Raw genomic sequence first — 25,828 nt, forward strand, 5'->3', positions numbered from 1 at the left:
GTTTATTTAAAGTCAGCATATCTTTTCACCCACTCATTTCATTTTTTCACTCATTTTTATTTTTTTGCTGTTTTTGTTTAGAAAGATTTCATTTCTAAACAAAGGTAGATTTCTAAATGCTTATTACCAATAGTTTCCTCTTTCTACATTGCTCCCTTTATCTTTAAAATATTTTAAATTAAATATTTCAGTTATTTTAAAAAATATTTTTAAATTATTCTTTAAAATATACTTTTAAATATTCCTTTAAAATATTCTACCTAGAAAAAAGATTTGTTAATTCCTCTATAACAGGAATCTGTAACCATTAAAACATTTTGTAAAAATTGTTTTCATTACAGACAAGAAAAGCCCAAATTTGAGAAAAAAATAGATTATAGTTATATATTTAGTTATAGGCCTTCCAAATTATTTGAGTTGGCTGATTTAATATAGATTTGAAATTAAATTATGGATATACAAGGACTTTATGTCTTTGGCAGCCAAACTGTTTACTAATACATAGCTATTACAGTAGTAAAGGTTTTGATCTTAAGAAAACAATATTCTGATACAGGAATTACATTCATCCTCAAACTAGGAAAATATTGCAGACACTATAGGAATCTAAATCATGATTATTAACTAAAATTAGGTCTACTTAACAGGCATCATATAACAACAATTCTTACTAAGTGACTTAGGTATCAACACAGACATGTATTACCACTTTTTCAATTTAAAAATCATGGTAAGCTTATTAAATGGATAATTCCCAAGCAAGACCTAAACATTTGCAAAGACAGTATAAAAGTGACATTTCAAAATTCAATGAATTTTGTTACAGTTACTTTTAAAACTTACAGCAATTGCTACTTGAAATATAAAGACTTATCTACCTCTGTTGGTACATATATTTAAATATTTAAATTCTGAATTTCCTTTGCCTTAATTATCATCAAGTGTGTATAGGCAAGACTAAGTAATGGACACCATGTCTGAAGGGTAACTAGTACTTTCCACCCTTTTCTCCATTGCAGACACTCTAGAGAGTCTTGGTTATTACTCTATTTTCACTTTCTCAAACTCTGATTGAATATTGTATGGCTTTTAATTCTGTTCTAGTAGTCGTGAATAATACTGAAAAGGGTTTATTAATTTTAGTTTTCCAAATATGAAGTTTCCTAATTTTTTTCTCCAATTCTTAAAATAGTTAAGAATCTCTGGGATTTCACAAGTATCACAAGCTCTGAACTTCCCCAGTATCTGAATACACCACAAGCCATAAAAACTAATACAACGTTGGTTTCTCCTTTTGCCAACAAAAACATATTTTGCCACAAGATGTCCATGAGCTGATATAATTTTTTGAGATGTTTTATAGATATTCTAATTTCAAAAGTTATTATATTCACATTTGAGAAAAACATTGTATTCTTTATTAGCTTATGACTCTTATCACTGAGCAAAATGTATGTAATCAGACCAGAATGGCAGCCTGAAAATGTCAACATTGATCTTATTATTAGTGTGAACAGTACTGGGAGCATCCTTGGGGTACCATCAACTTGTAAGTCTGATTAGAATTCCCAAGGATAAGAGTCACTCAACTCTGCTGATTCAGTGACAGCTTTTCCCTTAAGTCAAAGACATGGCATTGTTACATGCAGCTGTGTTGCAAATTATGACAAAAGGCCTTAAATAATTCTTTAGCACACAGAATAAACTGCTGTCTTCTCTTTGACAAATTACCATTTATATAAATAGTAAGGTCTGATGGATTTTTTTTCAAGAATATGTATTCCTTTAATCTACAAATTTCTATTTAAAGTATCATGATTTTTGGCTAATACTCAAAAGGGTTAAATATTTTTAAAGACAGCAATTGTAAAGCCTTACCATTTACAATAGAATTGTAAATGTGATTTTCCAATAATTAAAACTATTAGTAATTGAACTATTTCTAAAATAGTTCTGTGGGGTAGTAGTTCTATGGGATAGTGGATACACATGGATCTTCAAGCAACAAGAATACCTTCTACCTCATTCTTTAGCAACAGAAAAATATACTAGGTCAACTTAATTCTTGAATTAAGAATTGCTCTTAAAAAAATAGTAGTTTTTAAATACAAAATATTGAACAACACTAAATTTAAGACTATTTTGAACTATGCCATGATTTACTGGAAGAAAATGAGCTGTAAGCCCTGGTGTAAATTCAAAAGAAAAAGGCAAATTCAACTCCATATACCTAATGTTACTATCGCAATACACTGAAATACAGAATCTGTAACAAATGAGTTTTAGTTTATAGTAACTCCAACTATATTCAAGATTCAAAATCTGAATAGCAACAAAATTAAACAACACAGCAGAACCTCAGAACCTCATTTTTAAGAAACCACAATGGAAGAATATTAATACAAGACTTAAGGACTTGACCTTGGTTATGAGGAAAAAAGGGGAAGAAGAGTATTTGGTGCCAACTGCACAGAGTATGACCACTCTAAGTACAGGTTGCAAATGGAATCTTAAATGGATCTTAATTGTACTCCAGTCGATCAACTGCTGGTTCTTTATATTCATAAATTTTATATATGACGTAGACTAGATCAGCTTAGAAAGAGATTTATACAGAACTGATGAAAGCCAACAGCTGGCGTGGGTGTTTTATTCACTTTTTCAAAGGCTGGCTATGACAAGCCTTCTTAACAGCATCACATTTCAACTGGTTGAACCTGGTTGAGAAAATGCATTTCCTTGCCAGCGCTGTGATGCTTACTTTGGAGTAACAGTACAAACCAAAGAATGATGATCTCCAAGCACATATAAAGGAAAAAGGAAAAGTAGAAAAGTACTCTACCTAAAGGAGCACTAAATCCTCATTTCTAAACTAACTTTAATAAAAGATATGCCTGCTCTCAAAGCAAAATGTGTACCTTAGTCTATAATACAGCTGAATGATAGAACTCTACATGTCCTTCGTGTCTTCATAGCATCAACACAGTTTACTCTCATAAATGTACTCAAGAGAAGTTGACAATTTGAAAACCTAAAAAAATTAAAAGATCATAGCCAAAAAAAAAAAGGAAGTTACAAAGCACAATAACTATATTAACATATAATTAAGCACAGAAGAAAAAACCCACACAAAAAAGATTCACATCTGTTATAAGATCAGTACCTTTTCCTGGACAAAGCTGGTGTACCCCAAGGAGAGGGGAGAGAAGACTCACTTGTCAGGCAAGGAGGGATCTGTTCTGCACGACTACAGACAACAAAACAGACAGGGTGGTTTAGAGAGGTTAGAAGAGAACACCAAGTTGGCAGTTGGTTAGTTTCACAAGAAATATCAGTTAAAAAGTTTAATAAGGAACATCCTCCATTCTCCGCAGGAACAAGGAACAAGACTACAACACATGCACTGAGGGAAACAGAGAAGCATGCTTAAGGCAGGTGCTTACCCACTAAGGTGAACATTTAACACATTTGTTAAACAGAGTGCTCTAGCCCTGTTTCTGACAAAGTGAACTAAAAATCAGGTATACTTAACTAACCAGAAAGTAGAAAACAAGGGAAAAGAGGTTAAATCTAAACATACAAATTTCAATTTTAAACAGCTTATTTCTTGAACACTACACTATCTCATGTTTCCTATAAATTGACAACATAAACGCATTTTTATTTAAAGATGGAAAAAATTGGAAAACAATTTTATTACCTATATTACCTGCACTTTCTTATCTAAGTATTAAGGTCTAAGAAATATTGATAAGAAGTAAGAAATATCTCGGTACATATTTCAAAGTAGGTATTCCACAGATGTAAAAAGCCTAGTAGAGCTCTATCTAATAGTTATGTGCTTTATTTATGGAGGCAATATAGAAACAATTAATTTACTTCATGAAATAAAACTATGGTTAACTGCAAAAGTGATAATGGTTGGGACAAATTTGCAGCATGACTACTCTTAACATGATTTTCAAAGTGGGAATTTAATCGAAAACACAGTGTAAGAACTGAAAGTAAGCTATTTAGGTAAAGGGCACTCCTACAATCTCCCTTACAATACTGGATTCCCATATCACAGATTTTATCATGATATAATTGTTTATTTAGGTGTCTGTATTTAAGCTAAATGATGGCCATGACCAAGGCAGTCTTGTGCTGAGCTGAACCGTCAAGGCCCAGCACAATTACTTGGCACAGGGAAGGTGTTCATTAAGTACTCGTCAACAAAGGAAATGAGTAAATTAATCTGGTGGAGTCTTGAACTATTAATTAATGTCTCTTAGGAAGCTCTATCATTTCTCAACGATTATAAAATGTTGAGAATGCTTATGAATGTTGAGAATAAATCATCTGTCTGAAAATACATATAATCACAACCATGTTCTGTTGATAAATAGTATCAGTAAGTCTATACCTAATGTTGAAAATAAAGAAGAAAAAGACAACAATACTTAACACCATTAAAGTAACTTCATAGAAATTGTTTCATTAAGTGTATTAAGAATTAACTGACCCTGGATTTACAAATAATACACAAATGTCCATGTTGGAAAACTTAACATCAGAGTAATAGTAATATGTACAAATAAAGAGAAAGACAGGCAAATAAAAAATTCATTTGTTTTCATTTTCTTTCAGGTTAACTTATCATTCAAGCCTTAATGTTGAAGTCATACTTAGTACTCCCTTTAATTCAGAGCACAGAGCAGAGCCATACCTGTCAAAAGTATCTGTGGCAACTTTGTAGAGATAAATAAAGAGTTTACTGCAGTGCTGTAAAGTGGGTGACACCGAGTCTATGGAGATCGTGTCTTCCTCTAAAAGTCTTTGAAATGGCTGTGTATTTGAGGGAAAGACATTCATAGGGTTTATTTTTCTTAGGTCTGAAAAGCAGCCAAGAAATCGAACAGCATCTGCCAACTTCTCATACTGAATCTCTGTCTTGAAGAAATGAGAGTTGGCCGGCTCATAGCGCATTGCTGCAGTCAATGTGCAGAACACCGTGTGGAGAAGTTCAAACACTTGATTCTGGTTCACTTTCTCCCAGCCATTCTTGGGTGGTGAGCTCAAAGATCTTTCCATGGCAACAAGCAAGGATGTAATGTACACAAATCCTCCAACTTTCCTAAAAACTGTTCTTGAACGATGGCTTTCTCGAAGGACTGATAGGAGGGCCTATAAAGGAAGGACAAAAAAAAAAAACACCCAAAATTTATCATTCGAATTAAAAAAAAAAAATGTCAAAGGTGAATACCATTCTGTGAACATCTGATATATTTGTCATTTATCCAATAGTCCTATGACTCTAAATTATTTTACTAAAATATTTTACTAATTTAAAAATGCCATATTAAAAGAAGAAAACTTTCATTGACACTACCATATATTTCCTTTGACAGAAAAAGGCTGTATCCAAATCCTGGCTGAAAAGCTTTTCCTGTGTCTTTGATGGATGACAACATCACTGAATTCATGATTTTTACAAGATAATTTTATTAAGTAAAAGATATATTCTAGTATAATTTTACACAATCATAAACACTTAAGACTGTGCACGTATACAAACTGATTTATTCTAGAAAGGATGAAAGAGATGGTTATGGCAGGCAAAACATGAAATATTTCAGTTCATAAAGTGACCATATCCTGATGCTTTGGAAAGAGGAATCACTTCAGAGGACTTAGCTCCAAGCATGCTCTTTCTCAGAATAGCTGTAAGTGCTAAGAATTAACACCTGAAAGCCATACAAGTAAAATGATCTTTTACAACTATCAGTTATTTCCTGGACTGTCCATACTAAAAGCAATTATGAAACTATCTCACATAGTTTTATGCAGCATTCACTATGTAGTAGGCACTGAAGTGTTGTTATACATTAGCTTATTTAATCCTCTCCAAGATCCTATGAATTAAGCACTATTATCCCCATTTTATAGATGAGGAATTAAGGCCCAGTGTGGTTAAATAACTTGCCAAAGAATATACAGCTTACTTAATGGCAAGGACAGGATTTAAATGCAGGCTGCTAGATTCTGTTGCTCAGGCCCTTACCCATGACACTATACTGCCTAAATCAGCAATTTGCAATCTGTTTACAGACCCATGGGCTCCTTTTCCCTGTGTTTCAGCAACTGGTAACACCACAAGTACCTAATATTAAGACAGAATTTATAATATTCCCAATCATAACATTTAATACAATTATTATTAAAATATCTCAGACATTTATAATGGTATTTGAAGAAAGGAAAGGCTAAATATTAATATATATATTTACCATATTGAAATATATTGCTTTAGGAATTAGAAAAATTTTATTGTACATACCTACACCTTAATTTATTATTTTGAAAGACAGGAACTATGCAATCTGTATATGCAAATAAAATTTAGAAATATTACATATTCTATTACTCTGCAACAAGACATTTCCCTTTTAATAGGATTTGGTAATGATACAGTTTCCGTAACCTGTCAGACCTAAAAAATTGTACTTATACTTGCAGTTACCAATTTGGATCAACACAAGACTTCACAACTTTTTCCTATTTTTACACCTTATAACCTAGACTGGAGATAAAATGCAAGCACTAGAGTGAGAATGCCAGGGTTGAAATTCTGACTCCCACATTAAAAAGTGTTTTACCATGCTCAGTTACTTAACCTTTCTGGGTCAGAGTTTCCTCTGTGTGTAATAACTTGTTTCACAGGAAATACAGGTAAAATTCTTAGCAGAGTTCCTGGCATATAATACAAGCCCATCACCATCATTACCTTCACAAAATAGTGGTGGAGAAACAGGAAAAGTATTATCTTATATATAAGGAAGGATAAATTCAGAGTTAAAGTAATATGTAGAAAATCACCTAGCTGGTGAGAATTATGACAGGGGTTAGGAAAGCCATGCTTATTAATCTTTAGCCCAGTACTCTTTAGCATGTACCTCTGGGTAAGTCTACCACACTACTTCAAAACCTGCCCTCTGTTGACACTCTAACATTATCACAGTATAACATAACTATCTGAAAATTTTCAAATACCGTGAATAAGTTAATACCCTGCTTAAATCAATAATTAATGGTAAATAGCAAACACCAAAATTACAATGAGATATAGATGCCAGGTGGTTAATTAGACAAATCATCAGCTATGTTATCTACATTTACATAAATATAATGCATATAACTCAAATTTGTGCATAAGCAGAAATTTAAAATACTACATACATGTCATGGAATTTTGGGTTTATGCACAAATAATTACAAATAAATTATACAGGCCTACGATTGTATCAGTTGAATGGAGGCACTGAGAAGCAGTTCTAAATGCAGCAAAAATGGAAACTGGGGTCCTAAATCCTCCTCACTACTGTTCTCAGTGAGGTGGAATAAACAGCCAGCTCATTCTGGTTGTTCAGAACCAACTGTTACATTTTTGGAATTTTGCATGCCAGTTGTTGAAACACAAGCATAATTAAAAAATGAAGTTCTATAAAATTATAACTAAAAAAAATTTTAAGAACAAAAATAAATCCTTAAAGCTCATCAATTCTTATTTATTTTCTATATTTTATTATTACCTGTGCTCTTGAGATACTACATAATGGGATGCTATTGTACATCTCTTCCCAATCCACATAGGTCAAGTGGGAGTATTCACGCCACGGAAATCAGTAAATGCAACACATTAGGACTGTCCCCCCTTACCTCCCCCAGTCTGAGAGTCAGTACTGCCACTGACCAAAACAACACTGCCTTAAAATTATGGGTCAGCCAACTCTTCTTGTAGGCTTTACCAGTATTTTACAAACCCAATTAAAAAGGTAGGTACCAAGAAAGGAGGAAAATGTATCTTTAAAAAGCTGGCAACCTTAACACCCTTTGAAGTCACTTGTTTTTTTCCCCAACAATCCCTTCAAATGTCCACATGTTCTCCAACAAAGCCATACATGTAGGTTTCCTTCTTGTTTTAAGAGAAAAACTGTGGTCAGGTTAATCTTGCTTTTAAAATAAAATTAAAAATTATCATAATCAAACAAGAGGAAATAAATAATAAAGAAAAGAATGCCAACTTCTCATCATGAGAAATTAATTGAATAAACAAGTTAATGAAAGAAATGTCTGCCTCTGGGAGGCAGCTGTCCACCCTCTGATGGCAGTGGCAGGAATGAGGTGAGGGTACCAGGAGGGGAAGTCAGAGTTCAAGGGTACGGTGCCCTGAGGGCCCTGGAGGTCAGGGTAAAGACCCCAGCTTTCCTTCTGCTATTATTATTTTGACATCATTTTTGACTTCAAGAAAAACTGCCAGAAGAGTTCACAATAGTTTTAAATCACTTAAAACTACCCACAGATGTTAGTAGTAAAAGAGTAATACTGACATAAAAATTCCCAGGAGGGAGGTGGAGCCAAGATGGCAGCGTGAGTAGAGCAGCAGAAATCTCCTACCCAAACCACATATATTTATGAAAATATAACAAAGACAACTCTTCCTAGAAGAGAGACCAGAAGACACAGGACAACATCCAGACCACATCCACACCTGCGAGAACCCAGTGCCTCACGAAGGGGGTAAGATACAAGCCCTGGCCCAGGAGGACCTGAGTGCCCCACACCCCAGCTCTGGGCGGGAGGAGAGGAGTCGGAGCGGGGAGAGAGAGGGAGCCCAGGACTGCTAAACACCCAGCCCTAGCCATCCGCACCAGAGCACAGACACAGTGCATGCGTGGGGTCCTGGATACTACGGAAACAGGACAGTAAGACCTGTGAGCGGGTCCCTGCGGCCGGCACCCTGGGGACAAAGAAAAGTGAGTGCTTTTTGGAAGTCTTAAAGGGACAGGGAACCCACAGCTGGATGGAAGCGTCCTGGGACACTTAGTCCAGCAGCAGGGAATCTGGGGAACTCTGGGCACTCTAACCCCCTGGGCAGCAGGGAGCACGGAGGCCCCTCACGGAGATAAATAGCCTCCCGGCTGCTCCCCCTCCAATACCACTCCACCATATCTGAGCAGCAGCCCAAGGCAGGCCACGCCCACAGCAACAGCGGGGATAAACTCTATAGCAGCCAGGCAGGAATCAGAAGTCCTGTCTGCGCGCAGCTGCCCAGCACAAGCCACTAGAGGTCACTGTTCTCCCAGGAGAGGAGGGCCACAAACCAACAAGAAAGGAAGTTCTTCCAGCCGTCACTCGTGCCAGCTCTGCAAACTATCTCTATCGCCATGAAAAGGCAAAATTTCAGGCAGACAAAGATAACAGAGACAACACCTGAGAAGGAGACAGACCTAACCAGTCTTCCTGAAAAAGAATTGAAAATAAAAATCATAAACATGCTGACGGAGATGCAGAGAAATATGCAAGAGCTAAGGGATGAAGTCCAGAGGGAGATCACAGATGCCAGGAAGGAGATTACAGAAGTGAAACAAACTCTGGAAGGACTTATAAGCAGAATGGACAAGATGCAAGAGGCCATTGATGGAATAGAAACCAGAGAACAGGAACGCACAGAAGCTGACATATAGAGAGATAAAAGGATCTACAGGAATGAAACAATATTAAGAGAACTGTGTGACCAATCCAAAAGGAACAATATCCGTATTATAGGGGTACCAGAAGAAGAAGAAGAGAGAAAAAGGGATAGAAAGTGTCTTTGAAGAAATAATTGCTGAAAACTTCCCCAAACTGGGGGAGGAAATAATCGAACAGACCACGGAAATACACAGAACTCCCAACAGAAAGGACCCAAGGAGGACAATACCAAGACACATAATAATTAAAATGGCAAAGATCAAGGACAAGGAAAGAGTTTTAAAGGCAGCTAGAGAGAAAAAGGTCACCTATAAAGGAAAACCCATCAGGCTATCATCAGATTTCTCAACAGAAACCTTACAGGCCAGAAGAGAATGGCATGATATATTTAATGCAATGAAACAGAACGGCCTTGAACCAAGGATACTGTATCCAGCACGATTATCATTTAAATATGAAGGTGGGATTTAACAATTCCCAGACAAGCAAAAGTTGAGGGAATTTGCCTCCCACAAACCACCTCTACAGGGTATTTTAGAGGGACTGTTCTAGACGGGAGCACTCCTAAGACTAAACAGATATCACCAGAGAAAATAAAATCACAGCAAAGAAAGCAGACCAAACAAATACTACCTAAAGGCAAAAAATAAAATCAACTACCCACTAAAAGCAGTTAAAGGAAACACGAAAGAGCACAGAATAAAACAACCAACATATAAAGAATGGAGGAGGAGGAATAAGACGGGAGAGAAGAAAAGAATCTCCAGACAGTGTATATAACAGCTCAATAAGTGAGCTAAGTTAGGCAGTAAAATACTAAAGAGGCTAACCTTAAACCTTTGGTAACCACGAATCTAAAGCCTGCAACGGCAATAAGTACATATCTTTCAATAGTCACCCTAAATGTAAATGGACTGAATGCACCAATCAAAAGACACAGAGTAACAGAATGGATAAAAAAGCAAGACCCATCTATATGCTGCTTACAAGAAACTCACCTCAAACCCAAAGACATGCACAGACTAAAAGAGTAATACTGTCACACCTATTGAACTTACCCTCAGGATATCCGTCTTCAACTGCAGGTCTGTTGGCGGGGCTGAATGCATTAGCCCCAGGAGGGTGCCCATGTCATCATCCCCATTGGGAGAGAGCACCAGCTGCTGGATGATCATCAGGGCATGCTGCCGGCACTGAGGGTATTTCACTATATTATGTGCACATCTTGCACCTCCAAATTCTCGGAAAATACCTTAAAAAAGGGAGAAAAAGGAACATGGATTACAGTAAAACTTTTGAGACAAGTCATATGAATTAAAATTTGATCTTTTTTTGGGGGAAGAGAAATGCAAAAGAATGCAAATAAAACTACCTAGCCATTTCACCTTTTATAGAACTGCACTGTGGGATGCCGGCCATGGCACATGCAGATCCTCTCTGCATTCCCTTGGGGCATAATGCCCTGATATGGTCACCATGCCCAAATTCTCCAACTTTAGAACATTCTAGGAATTCTCCAAATCTAGAAATTTCATAGGTAAACACCAAAGAGACTCCAAATTTTTATGTAAAAGCTTTAAGCTGAACAGTGCTTGAAATCAATTTATGTAAAAGACTTTTAAATGAACAATACCCCAAGAGAGTTTTAAACTGAACAAGGTTTCCAAAATTAAAGTAAGAAAGGAATGGAGTTATTCTATGATGAGAAAAATTACAAGGAACCAAACCTTCTACTTAGGTATTAACAAAAAAAGGCAAACTCTATTAATGGGAGAAGCAACTTGAATAAATATGCCACCAATGGAAGGGCAGTAGGTGACCCACCAAAGAATCTGAATAGACCAGTTACCATTAAATAAATTGAAAATATTAACAAACATTGTAAAAGGCACAGATTATTTTGTAGACAAAGTTTATTGAACCCATCAATAAAATGATGTAGTTAAACTATCCCATAGAGCAGAATAGGATAGAAAGCTTCCCAATTTATTATATGAGTCCAGATGTATCATCCCTGATACAAATACCAGGCAATAGCATGTACACACACACACTCACATACACCAAACAAATTTCATCTGTAATATAGCCCATTTAAAATAATAAAAAGAATATACCTACCGCACAATTAAGCCCTTTCACTGCTATTTATCCAAGAGAAAAAAAGGAATATGTCCACACAAAGATTTGTGCATAAGTGTTCACTACAGCTTTATTTGCAATAACTAAAACCTTGAAACAGCTCAAATGTCCATCAACAGGTGAATGGATAAACGAATTCTAGTGTATTCATATAATGGAATGATATCCAGTGATAGAAATGAATAAACTATTACCACAACAAAAACAAACAAACAAAAAAAAGGACCAAATGACCTAAATCACTAATTAGTATTTCCTCCAATGTAACTGTCTAATCCCTTATGCTTTTAGAGTAACTTGTGTATGCCGTGGTTATACTAGTTTATATCAAATGGTCTTAGTCTTATTTGTTTATATGTTTGGTCCCCCATTAAGCCTAGCTTTCCTTAGCTTTCAACGATTCCTGAGTGAATAAATGTGTTTTGCTATAGTGGCCACTGTCCTCTCTATTTAGTGACTTTCTATTTTTTCAGCCTTAGAAGAGTTATATGACCTTGAAGTAAGTGTAAGTTAAACGCTGAAGATTTAGCACATAGAATGCCATGTTTACTTCCTGGTTGCCAGTTAGTGCCCGTTAGATAATCATATGGGTAATATTTTCTAAATACTTGTTACAAGGAAAGCACTGTGCTGTAGGTGCCTGAGATCACACAGCTAGTAACATCTTTCTTGACAGGGAAAACATAGTCAGTCAGATCTCTGTGAAAAGTTTTAGTCATGTAGAGTAAGTGCTCCATTAGAGTTGTTCAGACCCTTCCTGTGTAACTGTGTCATGTCATTAAAAGCTAATTTGCCAAATAAATTCCTGTTAGTACATCCTTATTACATTTCTCACTATCTCAGCTAACTAACCCTAGTTCTTGGAAATAAGATTATGCATTATAGCCAAATAATTAATACCATAACCATTAAACTTCACCAGTTATTACCTGAATTACTTACTAAATTCATAAAACTCTGTCTTGGCATGCGTCAAGCTATATTTAAATAATTATATAACTACATGTTTACCTCTCTCTCCACCAGATTGTAACTCCTTTGAGGCAAGAATTATTTTATCTTTGTGTCTCTGCTCTGGTGCTTGGGACACACAATATATTTTAAATATATTAAATATTGAGTTCCTCTGCAATCAGACAAATAGGCAGGCATTTGTGCATTCGCTACTCCCTCCCTCCCTCCCTCCCCTCCTTCCTTCCTTCATGTGTGGCTTCCCATAACACTTAAAATACAATTCAAGTTCCTCAGCATAGCCTAAAAATTTTGTATGATCTCGGCCCAACCTACTCATCACATACTCCTCTCATGTATTGACACTGTTGTCTGTGAGGTTTTGATGGTGGCTAGAATTTCAAGTAATCTTTTTAAAAGCAAGAGTGATATTTATAAATATAGTTGGACTGCCAATGATATGTAGAAAAGGACTGAAGAGAAGTTGAGACTAAAGATAAAGCAAAAAGATTTAATGAATCCAGTTTACCCAGGAGAGGGAAGTTTTATTAGAGAATCATTTTTCAGTATTTTCCTAAGGTTGTAGCATTATAATACTCTTAACATGAATTACTAAAAAATTATGAAGATCACCATATGAATCAAGTATTTTGGAAAATACTGAAATAAGCAAAATTATTCAACTAAGAGCCTATATTATGTAAATGAAAAATAGAAGAATACTTTAAACACAAAGCATGCTATAAAAAGAATTAAAAACAAGAATATATTCTGAAGTAATAATGCTATTTTGTCATTAATATTCTTATAAAGGTCAAAAGTATTGCATTTCTAGAGAGATGATAGCACCATCACTGAATCCATAGTTTTTTCTCTATGTGATAGGAGCATTTCAGAGGCAAGAATCATTAGAAAAGATATAATCAGAGATACTGTCCTGCCAAAGCTTTTGCTAGTAGCTTTTCTGATCACCTGCATTTGTGTTTGATCCTTGAAGAAGCGCTGTCAGAGTCTCCATCACCAACAAAGCCAGGTGCTTCTGGTCTTCAATTGAACTGTTATTTCTTGAGTCCCCTAAGACAAAGAATCGGAGGTTCAAATCACCAAAGTTATAAGCTAAGTTTTTCTTGATTCAGTTTTATTTTAATAATTTAAATATTATTTCTTTAATACTCACTTTTACTGCTAATAGAACAGATATAATACAACCTTTAAAAATGAACACATGTCCACCAGCTACCAAACGTAAGGTTAAAATCAATGTTTACAGACTATGGTGTGGCCAAAAAGTTATCTCAAAAATATTCAGAAGGAAAATGTCAATCAAAGTTAAATGTATCCATTTCACATGGCTTTCCTAATCAAGGAAATCAACAGGAGAATGCTAGATAGTAATGCACCAAAGAGAAAGAAAAGTTTATGCATAGTGCTATCTCTTCAACTTGTATTCAATTCATTCAACATATTTAACATTTACCAAGTGCCACATACTACTATGCTTTTATCAGATTTACAAGGAAGGACAAAAAACAAAAAATTTGAGGCATCTAATGATCATACATGTGTGTATACATAACAACACTAAAGAGAAATATATTTATTTACTCTCTATAATGAATAAAAACATTTTGAGGCACCGAAACATCCCAATTGTTTCTAGAAGCTTTTTTATTCCCTCACAGAAATAGAGAGAAGTAGATACTAGTTTTTACTTCAAATTTTCTTGCACCACAATGACATATTTCTAGGCTGCCACCCCTCCCCCAGTTCTCTAACAGAAGTTGAATGAACAAGTTATCTCTGGGAAATATTTGGAAGAATGTCACAATAATGCATAGTAGGTCACTAAAATCCATAGCCAAATAAAAGGCAAAAATGAACAGAACACTCTGCCCAAACCCTATTTGTCAAATAAAAATAAAATGACAGAAAATACTTTACCTTGTTCACTCAATGCCTGAGTTGGATCCTTCAGGAGGGCAGCATATTTGTGCAGAAGGTTTACCATGACCTCCAGAAGGCCCACCTCCCTGAATACATCTTTGAATATGTAGTCATGTCGTGTGAACTTAAGAAGTGTTTTCATCGCAATAATGCTACAGTGGTAAGAAGAGCTAGATTTTAGGAGAATGCTAACACTAATAAGTTCTTTACAAGGAATATAATTTAAGCTAAAAACGACAAACTCCAGCATCTCAAAGTATTTGTTTTGTACTTCTGGGAGTTTAGAGATCTTTTCTGCAAACTGTGACAATGTGTGCTGTGACTCTAAGATGAAATAATTGGCATTGTCAGCCATGTAAATATTTGTGATAGCATCAAGGATGATTTGGGCAAGGAAGTTGGTTTTTGCTTTTAAAAATGCATTCTGAAGAACTGCAAAGGCCTGGATGTTTCTCACACTGTGACCTAAAACAGAAAACAAGAACACAAAAGTAGGTGCTATGTGATATTTTAGTCATGGCAAACTAGTCTATTTAAACAGACCATGAACTGCAAAATTATCAACTATTTACTAAGAACATGTCCTTTTACCACAAAAGGTCTAAACTGTTCTTCATCAGGTTCAGCCTTTTAATTAAAAATAAACAGCAGATTACACTTTTAATGCATCATTATGAATATTTCAACTCAAGAATAGTGTATGTTGAAACACTGGACTGCTTTAGAGAGAAAAAAGTGTAATACAAAGTCAGAGTTTTTGAAATATGCAGGGGCAATACTTTTTACTACCTGTAAGATTGACCTTGACTGTAAGAACAGTTACCTCTCAATCAGAAAGGACTTTCAGGCTGAAGAAGTAATAGGCCCCAGAGCAGCAAGACTGACAACAAGAAAATAGGAGGGTGAAAATTTTCTGAAGTTTCAGTTTTCCCTTTAAAAGTACAACACTAAAACGTTCAGAAATTTTAATTTGGAATGTTTTGTTTTGTTTTCAAGCTTTAATACATTTGTTAAAGCAATTTATGGCTAGCTACTAGCTGTATTTTTAAACATCTGGCTTTCAAAAATAAATCTGCATACATGGCCCTTGTGAGGCAAATCAGTGACAATAATAATAATAAAGAAATTTTCACAGAAATAATTTGAGGCACATGAAAACAAGTATTTGCCTCTAAAAATTGTCCCTGGGTTCATAACTATTAGGAGTATAGAGCAAAAAATTAACACAGAACCTAACAAATTAAGTTGGATTTTAGAAAGAGGATTAAACAGAACTAGGAAAAATACGGCATGGGTTAGAAAGGCTGCTCAGAAATCCTGGCTTGGACATTATCTGAAAAATACAAAGATTTCAAAAAGGTCTTCTGAAAAATGCAAAGATTTCAAAACTTTACTTCAGGTTCTTATTAACAGAATGCTTGTTCTTTCCGAAGACACCTTCACTTTTTTTACTACCTGCAGGTTGCCATAAAACAAGCTTACACAGACTGACGGACATACAAATGTAAAGGTCTGACTACACATGACAGAAAGGTGACAATAAGGTTAAAGAATAACTCTAGCCAATATTTTACATCTTTCAGTTAAGAGACAATATCAATTTTCACTACAAAGAAAAGAGTAAAACAGAGCTGAATTTAAGGTAATACCAGAAAATTTGGATTTTCCCAAGTTTCATTATTATTTGGTTTCAATTCATGTCACTGACAAAAGATAAGGCCTATTAATAATCAATCCCAAGAACAAATTGTCTACCACAAAGAGCGGAATTGAACACAATGTGTAAACATACACAATTAAATGTCAGATGTGGTCACCTTTGCATACAAAGGTAACATGAGAAATATGGTGGTTAGGGGAACATTTGGGTCTTAGCAATTCCTTTTTATTGTAATGAATCTGCTCTGATCCATCTTTAATCCTACTTGTTATCCAATTCATTTACAAACTACTAGCATGTAATTGAAACTGGTTGCTCATAGTAAATGACCAAGAAACACAGAGACTTCATGACGGGCTTTAAGGACAGAACACTTTGACCAACAGAATGGCCAATCAGTCTGATACTAGCTGTGAAATTCGGTCATTTTCTGTGACTAATCTAGAAATGATTTTCTGTTTGTGATGTTATTTCCAAATTTAGTAAATCTTATGTACAATAGAACTAAACAGAATCTGATAATCTGGTTTTCTAAAAGGAGAAAGTATCTAAAGGAATGGCTGAATAATAATAATACCAAAATAAATGGCCTATAAGTTTGAAGTGTATTTTGAATTCTGATGTTATCAGGAATAATTATTCAGCACTGTGATAGCCATTAAATTCCTACAATATTCAATTAGGAAGGAAGAATAACAAATCTAAAAATAACTTGAATCACTGTGTTGCATATTTGAAACCAATATAGTATTGTATATCAACCGTATTTCAATTAAAAAATAATTAAAAGACTGTACTCTATGACACATAAATGCTCTAACATTTTAATTAAACATGTATCCTGCATAAGTTTCAAATTTTGCAGGAACTGACTTTAATCTGTTTTATGGAGACAAAGGTAAAGTGAGAAACTCATTCAATAAGATGTAAGTCAACATCTCATTACTCTCAAGATCATACAGAAACAAAAGAAATGAATTAATCTGGACTTTAAAAAGATATCCATATACATAGCAAAGAACAGAGCTTTCCTGTTTTCAGAATCTAATGTAAAACATAAAAGTGAATGTTTGATAAATGAGACTAAATAATACAAGCATTAAGAGAAATAGAGTAAGAATAAAGGTCTAAAAAAAGAAATCCAAGAATTCATTTGGTAAGTAGACACTGAATATTATTTTTCGGATTCTAAGTCACCAGAATTAGATTCTATGCAACACTGCAGAGGACAGATCTGAACAGAGATGAATGGAAAGGGGAACAGTCAAAGAGGCACCTGTGGTAGTCCATGTGAATATGGCCTACGAACCTCAACTGAGGTAGTGGCAGTAGGGCTGGTAAAGAAGAGAGGAATCAGCAAATGTTCCAGAAGTCTAAGAATGAATTACACGTGTAATGCTTTAACGTGTAATGCATGAATTACACATGTGAGTAACCACTCAGAATAGAGGCTGGCAACTGACAAGCCACAAGGTTACACTCTGCAAGCCAGCTGACCGGCATACCAGCCACATTCACATCCAGCATGTATCAAGTGGACCAAGAGCTTCTTTAACGAAGGCCCATGATGAAGACTGCAAGGCACTTCGGTTACTAGTTGGAACAAAAATACACAAAAGGGAAGGTAACACATTATCCTTTTATACCTTTTATACTGGTGCTGCCAGGATTAATGTGTTAAAAGGAACTTCGAAAGGTGAAGTCACAGAAGCATTTTGAAAAAGACAGGTATGGTCTTTTCTTATGAAGACATAGTCTTTATAAAAAGTATTTTAAAAACACTGTTGAGGGAACAAATTAGCAAGCTACAGACAGCTATGAATTACAGAGCACAACTTTGCAAAGGTGTTTCTAGAATAGCTAAGATAAAATTTAACCTCCATGGAGTAATTAAACAGAAGACATATTTCTTAAAGGAAAGGACTGCAACATTTTTAAATCTTTCTTTAGAAAAATATCTGGCAGTAAGGATACAAAGTTTTCTAAAAGCTCTTGCTACGCAATAAAGAAACAGAAGTCATTTTCAGGCTTTAACATATGCAAACAGACATGTTTACCAGCTTCATTAATAACTCAAGTTTACTTTTTCTTTTAAATTTCTATTTCTACACTGTTGCACTTGATTAAAAAAAATAAGGTAGGTAAACTATATCTATGTATAGAGCAACATAAAGCAAATACATTCATGTTTCCTCTTTTACATGTTATTACCAATGAGTGTGTAAAAATTCTCTGCTAAGAGGAATTTTCATAAATGAAGGAAAACCAAGGAAAATATTCCTCAAATTACTCTGAATAATTGATAAAAGTAAGTTAAATATTGTCAAATATGTCAGAATGGTCACAGCTATAATTTATAAATAGTCCAAACTAAAAAGTTAAAATTTGTGAAGGATTATTCCTGCCTTGGTCTATCACTGCTACACACAACACAGTCACAACTGGCTTTCCTCATCTCCATTCCTGTGCAATGGTCCATCATGTCTTTTCTAAAACTAGATTAATAAGAAATGCATCCCCAGCCAAAAAAGACACTAAAACTAATCATCAAATGTAAAGGCATAGGTAAAAAAGGATATTTTTAAAAGTAACTGCAGTTGTATAAACAAGCAACAAGCAATCCAAAATGAAGTAAGCAGCTTTATTTACACCAGCATCAAAAATAATAAAATACTTAAGGATAAAGTTAACAGAACAAAGTCCTATGTGATGTACACTATAAAACAGTGCTGAGAGAAAACAGACCCAAACAAATAGAAAACTATATATTCATGGATTGGAAGCCTCAATATTGTTAAAATGTCAATTCTCCACAAATTGATCTATAAATTAAATGTCCTCCCGAACAATATCTCAGCATTTTTTTTGTTTTCAATAATTGATGTGATTACTATATTTATAACAGGAGCTCAAAGGACCCAGAATATCCCAAATAATTTTGAAAAGGAGGAGCAAAATTAGACAACTTAATGACTTTATTTCAAGACTTACTTTGAAGATAGTAATCAAGACCATGTAGTATTGGCTTAAGGATAGACACACTAATCAATGGAGGAGCACTGAGAAAGAGTCCCAAATATAAGGCCTTTTCAACAAAGGATCCTGGCACACTTCGATATCCATATTTAAAAAAAACTTTAAAACTTTACTTCCTACCATGTGCAAAAATTAACTTAAAATATATCATATACTTTAATGTAAGAGTTAAAATATGAAAATCCTAGAAGAAAACACAGATTTTAGCGAATTTAGGTTAATATTTCTTAAATATCAAGCAAAAGCCACAAAATACTGTTTAAATGATCATTTGGATTTCATTAAAATTAAAAACTTCTGTTCTTCAGAAGATTCTACTAAGAAAAGTCAAGACTAGGAGATATACTTACAGAAATATATATCATATAAAGTACTTATCAAGAATATGTGAAGAACTCTTAAAATTTAAAACAAAACAAGAGGATTCCTATTAAACAGCGGCACAAGATCTGAACCAATATAGATATATAGAAGGCAAATAAGGTCATGAAAAGAAGCTCAAAATCATTTAGAAAAATGCAAATTAAAAAGCAATTACATACTTCTACACATTCATTAGAATATCTAAAATTAAAAAGATTTTTACACTACCAATACAGCAACATTACCAAACGCTGCTAAGGGTGTAAAGCAAACTTCCATACATTGCTCATGTGAATGCAAGTGGGATAGCCACTTTAGAAAGTAGCTGGGCAGTTAACTTCTCATAAAGCTGAACATACATGTACCTATGACCCAGCAATTCTATTGCTTGGTATTTACCCCAAAGAAATTTTTTAAAACAAGTGTCCATGCAAACACTTGTTTTACAGTAATGTTCCTAGTAGCAAAGGGGAACAAGGAAATTTTCTTTAGAAGAATGGGAATATTTCATATTATAATTATGGAGGTGAGTAGACCATATATTTCTCAAAACTCATCAAATTCAACACTTAAAATGAATAATTTTAATATATGCAAATTAAGCCCTTTTTGGAGACCAAAAAAAAGACATTTCATATTCTCTTCATGTGGAATAGAAGTATCTCCTTTGGTCTGTACAATACCTTAAAGAGCAAGAGTTTTTAATCTTAGATATTCTAGTGAGTGTGTAGTAATATCCACTCATTTATAGATTATCACATCAATTTTTCTGAAGAAGAAAATAATATTTAAAAAGGTTAAGTCGGGGGGTGGAGCCAAGATGGAGGCATGAGTAGTTCAGTGGAAATCTCCTCCCCAAAACTTATATATTTATAAAAATACAATAAATACAACTACTCCTAAAAGAGACACCAGTGGATACAGTACAAGAGCCAGGATACATCTACATCTGCAAGAACTCAATATCACACAAAGGGGGTAAGATACAAGCTGCGGCCCAGTGGGACCCAAATACCCCCCTCACCCCTGAACCCAAAGGGAAGAAAGGAGTCAGTACAGGAAGGGAGTGAAAGCCCAGGACTGCTAAACAACCAGCTCTAGAAATCCGCACCCGGAGCGCAGACACAAGGTGCATGGGGTGCTAGATATTAGAGAAATGGAAAAGCAAAACCTGTGGGCAGGTCCCCGCAACTGGTGCCCCTGAGACAAAAGAAAAGCGAGTGCTTTTTGCAAGTCTTAAAGAGACAGGGACACCACAGCTGGACGAAGTCGTCCCGGCACACTTAGCCAGCAGCTGGGAATCCCGGGGAACTTAAGGTGCCCTAACCACCTGGGTGGCAGCGCAGCTCTGAAAACTCCTCACAGCACTAAGCAGCCTGCCAGTCGTTCCCCCAACTGGCATGGACCCCGACACACCAGCCCAGTAGTGGGAGATTGGCAGCATGCGTCAGGCGCAGCGGTGCCAGAGGGGGCTGGGAGCGGCCCACGCGCAACGGCAACACCAGAAGGGACTGGGAACGGCCCGCGCGAGCCTGCTGCGGTGGGGACCGAGCAGCCTGGGGGCTGCCCACGTGCGCCAGTTCCAGCAGCGCCAGAGGGAGCAGCCGCGCTCCCAATAGCCGACCAGAATCCCAGCCTGACGCACAACGCCCGGGCCAGACCCAAAGGACACTGACAGCACACAGCTGCCTGGCAGGGGCGCCACTATCGCGGAGGAGCGCACCCGGTGAACCTGCCACTCCACGCAGGGCTCTGCAATGCTCTGACGAAGACCCCGCTCACAGCACTTTAGGGGATTAACCTGGTGGCTGCTCTGGGAGTGCAGGTAACTGACACACGCAGCACAGAACAGCAAGGCGTCCAGCAAGCAGGAAAGGGCTTTCTTCTCCCAGCTGACACAACCGCAATCTGCCTACAGCCATCGCTATCACCTTGAAAAGGCTGAAAAATTTAGTCCAGTCCAAAATAATCCAGACAACCCCTGAGAGAGGATCTGCAGAGACAGACCTAACCAGTCTCCCTGAAAAAGAATTCAAAATAAAAATAATAAATATGCTGATGGATCTGCAGAGAAATATGCAAGAGCTAAAGGAGTACAGAGGGAGACTACAGAAATAAAACAATCTTTGGAAGGACTTAAAAGCAGAATGGACGGGATGCAAGAGGCCATTAATGGAATAGAAATCAGAGAACAGAACGCATAGAAGCTGACGCAGAGAGAGATAAAAGGATCTCTAGAAATGAAACAATACAAAGGGAACTGTGTGACCAATCCAAAAGGAACAATATCTGCAGTATAGGGGTACCAGAAGAAAAAGAGACAGAAAAAGGGATAGGAATGGACGGGATGCAAGAGGCCATTAATGGAATAGAAATCAGAGAACAGAACGCATAGAAGCTGACGCAGAGAGAGATAAAAGGATCTCTAGAAATGAAACAATACAAAGGGAACTGTGTGACCAATCCAAAAGGAACAATATCTGCAGTATAGGGGTACCAGAAGAAAAAGAGACAGAAAAAGGGATAGAAAGTGTCTTTGAAGAAATAATTGCTGAGAACTTCCCCAAACTGGGGAAGGAAATAGTTGCTCAGACCATGGAAGCACACAGAACTCCTGACAGAAGGAACCCAAAGAGGACAACAGCAAGAAACATAATAATTAAAATGGCAAAGATCAAGGACAAAGACAGAGTTTTAAAGGCAGCCAGAGAGAGAAAAAAAGGTCACCTACAAAGGAAAACCAATCGGGCTGTCATCAGACTTCTCAACAGAAACATTACAGGCCAGAAGAGAATGGCATGATATATTTAATGCAATGAAACAGAACGGCCTTGAACCAAGGATACTGTATCCAGCACGATTATCATTTAAACATGAAGGAGGGATTAAACAATCCCCAGACAAGCAAAAGTTCAGGGAATTTGCATCCACAAATCACCTGTACAGGGTATTTTAGAGGGACTGCTCTAGATGGGAGCACTCCTAAAAAGAGCACAAAACAAAACACCCAACATATGAAGAATGGAGAAGGAGGAATAAGAAGGTAGAGAAATTAAGAATCATGAGACAGTGTTTATAATAGCTCAATAAGTGACTTAAATTAGACAGTAAGGTAGTGAAGAAGCTAACCTTGAACCTTTGGTAACCACAAACTTAAAGCCTTCAATGGCAATAAGTAAACATCTTTCAATAATCACCCTAAATGTAAATGGACTGAATGCATCAATTAAAAGACATGGAGTAATAGAATTGATAAAAAAGCAAGACCCACCTATATGCTGCTTACAAGAGACGCACCTCAAACCCAAAGACATGCACAGATTAAAAGTCAAGGGACAGAAAAAGATATTTCATGCAAACAACAGCGAGAAAAAAGCAGGTGTTGCAGTACTAGTATCAGACAAAATAGACTTCAAAATAAAGAAAGGAACAAGAGATAAAAAAGGACATTACATAATGATATGGGCTCAGTCCAACAGGAGGATATAACCATTATGAACATATATGCACCCAATACAGGAGCACCAACATATGTGAAACAAATACTAACAGAATTAAAGGAGGAAATAGAATGCAATGCATTCATTTTGGGAGACTTCAACACACCACTCACTCCAAACGACAGATCCACCAGACAGAAAATAAGTAAGGACACAGAGGGACTGAACAACACACTAGAACAGATGGACCTAACAGACATCTATAGAACTCTACAGCCAAAAGCAACAGGATACACATTCTTCTCGAGTGCACATGGAACATTCTCCAGAATAGACCACATACTAGGTCACAAAAAGAGCCTCAGTAAATTCCAAAAGATTGAAATCCTACCCAACCAACTTTTCAGATGACAAAGGTATAAAACTAGAAATAAATTGTACAAAGAAAACAAAAAGGCTCACAAACACATGGAGGCTTAACAACATGCTCCTAAATAATCAATGGATCAACTACCAAATTAAAATGGAGATCCAGCAATATATGAAAACAAATGACAACAACAACACAGCCCCAACTTCTGTGGTACGCAGTGAAAGCAGTCTTAAGAGTAAAGTATACAGCAACCCAGGCATATTTAAAGAAGGAAGAACAATCCCAAATGAATAGTCTAATGTCACAATTATCAAAACTGGAAAAACAAGAACAAATGAGGCCTAAGGTCAGCAGAAGAAGGGACATTATAAACATCAGAGAAGAAATGAATAAAATTGAGAAGAATAAATCAATAGAAAAAAGACAATGAAACCAAGAGCGGGTTCTCTGAGAAAATAAACAAAATAGATAAGCCTCTAGCCAGACTTATTAAGAGAAAAAGAGAATCAACACACATCAACAGAATCAGAAACGAGAAAGGAAAAATCACAACGGACCCCACAGAAATACAAATAATTATTACAGATTACTATGAAAACCTATATGCTAACAAGTGGGAAAACCTAAAAGAAATGGACAACTTCCTAGAAAAATACAACCTTCCAAGACTGACCAAGGAAGAAACACAAAATCTAAACAAACTAATTACCAGCAAAGAAATTGAAGCAGTAATCAAAAAACTACCCAAGAACAAAACCCCTGGACCAGATGGATTTACCTTGGAATTTTATCAGACATACAGAGAAGATGTAACACCCATTCTTCTTAAAGTTTTCCAAAAAATAGAAGAGGAGGGAATACTCCCAAACTCATTCTATGAAGCCAACATTACTCTAATACCAAAACCAAGTAAAGACCCCACCAAGAAAGAAAATTACAGACCAGTATCCCTGATGAACATAGATGCAAAAATACTCAACAAAATATTAGCAAACCTAATTTAAAAAAACATCAAAAGAATCATACACCATGACCAAGTGGGATTTATCCCAGGGATGCAAGGATGGTACAACATTTGAAAATCGATCATCATCCACCACATCAACAAAAAGAAGGACGAAAACCACATGATCATCTCCATAGATGCTGAAAAAGCATTCGACAAAATTCAACATCCACTCATGATAAAAACTCTCAACAAAATGGGCATAGAGAGCAAGTACCTCAACATAATAAAGGCCATATATGATAAACCCACAGCTAACACCATACTGAACAGCGAGAAGCTGAAAGCTTTTCCTCTGATATCGGGAACAAGACAGGGATGCCCACTCTCCGCACTGTTATTTAACATAGTATTGAAGGTCCTAGCCACGACAATTAGACAAAACAAAGAAATACAAGGAATCCAGATTGGTAAAGAAGAAGTCAAACAGACACTATTTGCAGATGACATGATATTGTACATAAAAACCCTAAAGACTCCACTCCAAAACTACTAGAACTGATATCAGAATACAGCAAAGTTGCAGGATACAAAATTAACACACAGAAATCTGTAGCTTTCCTATACACTAACAATGAACTAATAGAAAGAGAAATCAGGAAAACAATTCCATTCACAAAAGCATCAAAAAGAATAAAACACCTAGGAATAAACCTAACCAAGGAAGTGAAAGACCTATACCCTGAAAACTACAAGACACTCTTAAGAGAAATTAAAGAGGACAATAACAAATGGAAACTCATCCCATGTTCCTGGCTAGGAAGAATTAATATCGTCAAAATGGCCATCCTGCCCAAAGCAATATACAGATTTGATGCAATCCCTATGAAATTACCAACAGCATTCTTCAATGAACTGGAACAAATAGTTCAAAAATTCATATGGAACCACCAAAGACCCCGAATAGCCAAAGCAATCCTGAGAAGGAAGAATAAAGTGGGGGGGATCTCGCTCCCCAACTTCAAGCTCTATTACAGAGCCACAGTAATCAAGACAATTTGGTACTGGCACAAGAACAGAGCCACAGACCAGTGGAACAGAATAGAGACTCCAGACATTAACCCAAACATATATGGTCAATTAATATACGATAAAGGAGCCATGGACATACAATGGGGAAATGACAGTCTCTTCAACAGATGGTGCTGGCAAAACTGGACCACTTGTAAGAGAATGAAACTGGATCACTGTCTAACCCCATACACAGAAGTAAATTAGAAATGGATCAAAGACCTGGACGTAAGTCATGAAACCATAAAACTCTTAGAAAAAAACATAGGCAAAAATCTCTTGGACATAAACATGAGTGACTTCTTCATGAACATATCTCCCTGGGCAAGGGAAACAAAAGCAAAAATGAACAGGTGGGACTATATCAAGCTAAAAAGCTTCTGTACAGC

The 25,828-nt window shown here is 36.1% G+C and overlaps 1 protein-coding gene across 8 annotated transcripts in view; it reads right to left on the bottom strand.

Moving 5' to 3' along the window:
- Positions 1–25,828, bottom strand: part of WDFY3 (WD repeat and FYVE domain containing 3) — a 275,767-nt gene that overhangs the window by 115,658 nt on the left and 134,281 nt on the right. For 7 of the 8 annotated variants that reach the window (XM_036906343.2, XM_036906345.2, XM_036906342.2 and 4 more), the window contains 5 exons: positions 14,548–15,015; positions 13,579–13,680; positions 10,572–10,765; positions 4,709–5,166; positions 3,164–3,247 (listed from right to left, as the gene is read on the bottom strand). In XM_036906343.2, the coding sequence (XP_036762238.2) occupies positions 3,164–3,247; positions 4,709–5,166; positions 10,572–10,765; positions 13,579–13,680; positions 14,548–15,015 (1,306 nt within the window). The remainder of the gene's footprint in view (positions 1–3,163; positions 3,248–4,708; positions 5,167–10,571; positions 10,766–13,578; positions 13,681–14,547; positions 15,016–25,828) is intronic. The other variant, XM_036906347.2, reaches the window with a different exon arrangement.

This window comes from Manis pentadactyla, chromosome 5, assembly GCF_030020395.1.
Source record: "Manis pentadactyla isolate mManPen7 chromosome 5, mManPen7.hap1, whole genome shotgun sequence".
NCBI lineage: Eukaryota > Metazoa > Chordata > Mammalia > Pholidota > Manidae > Manis > Manis pentadactyla.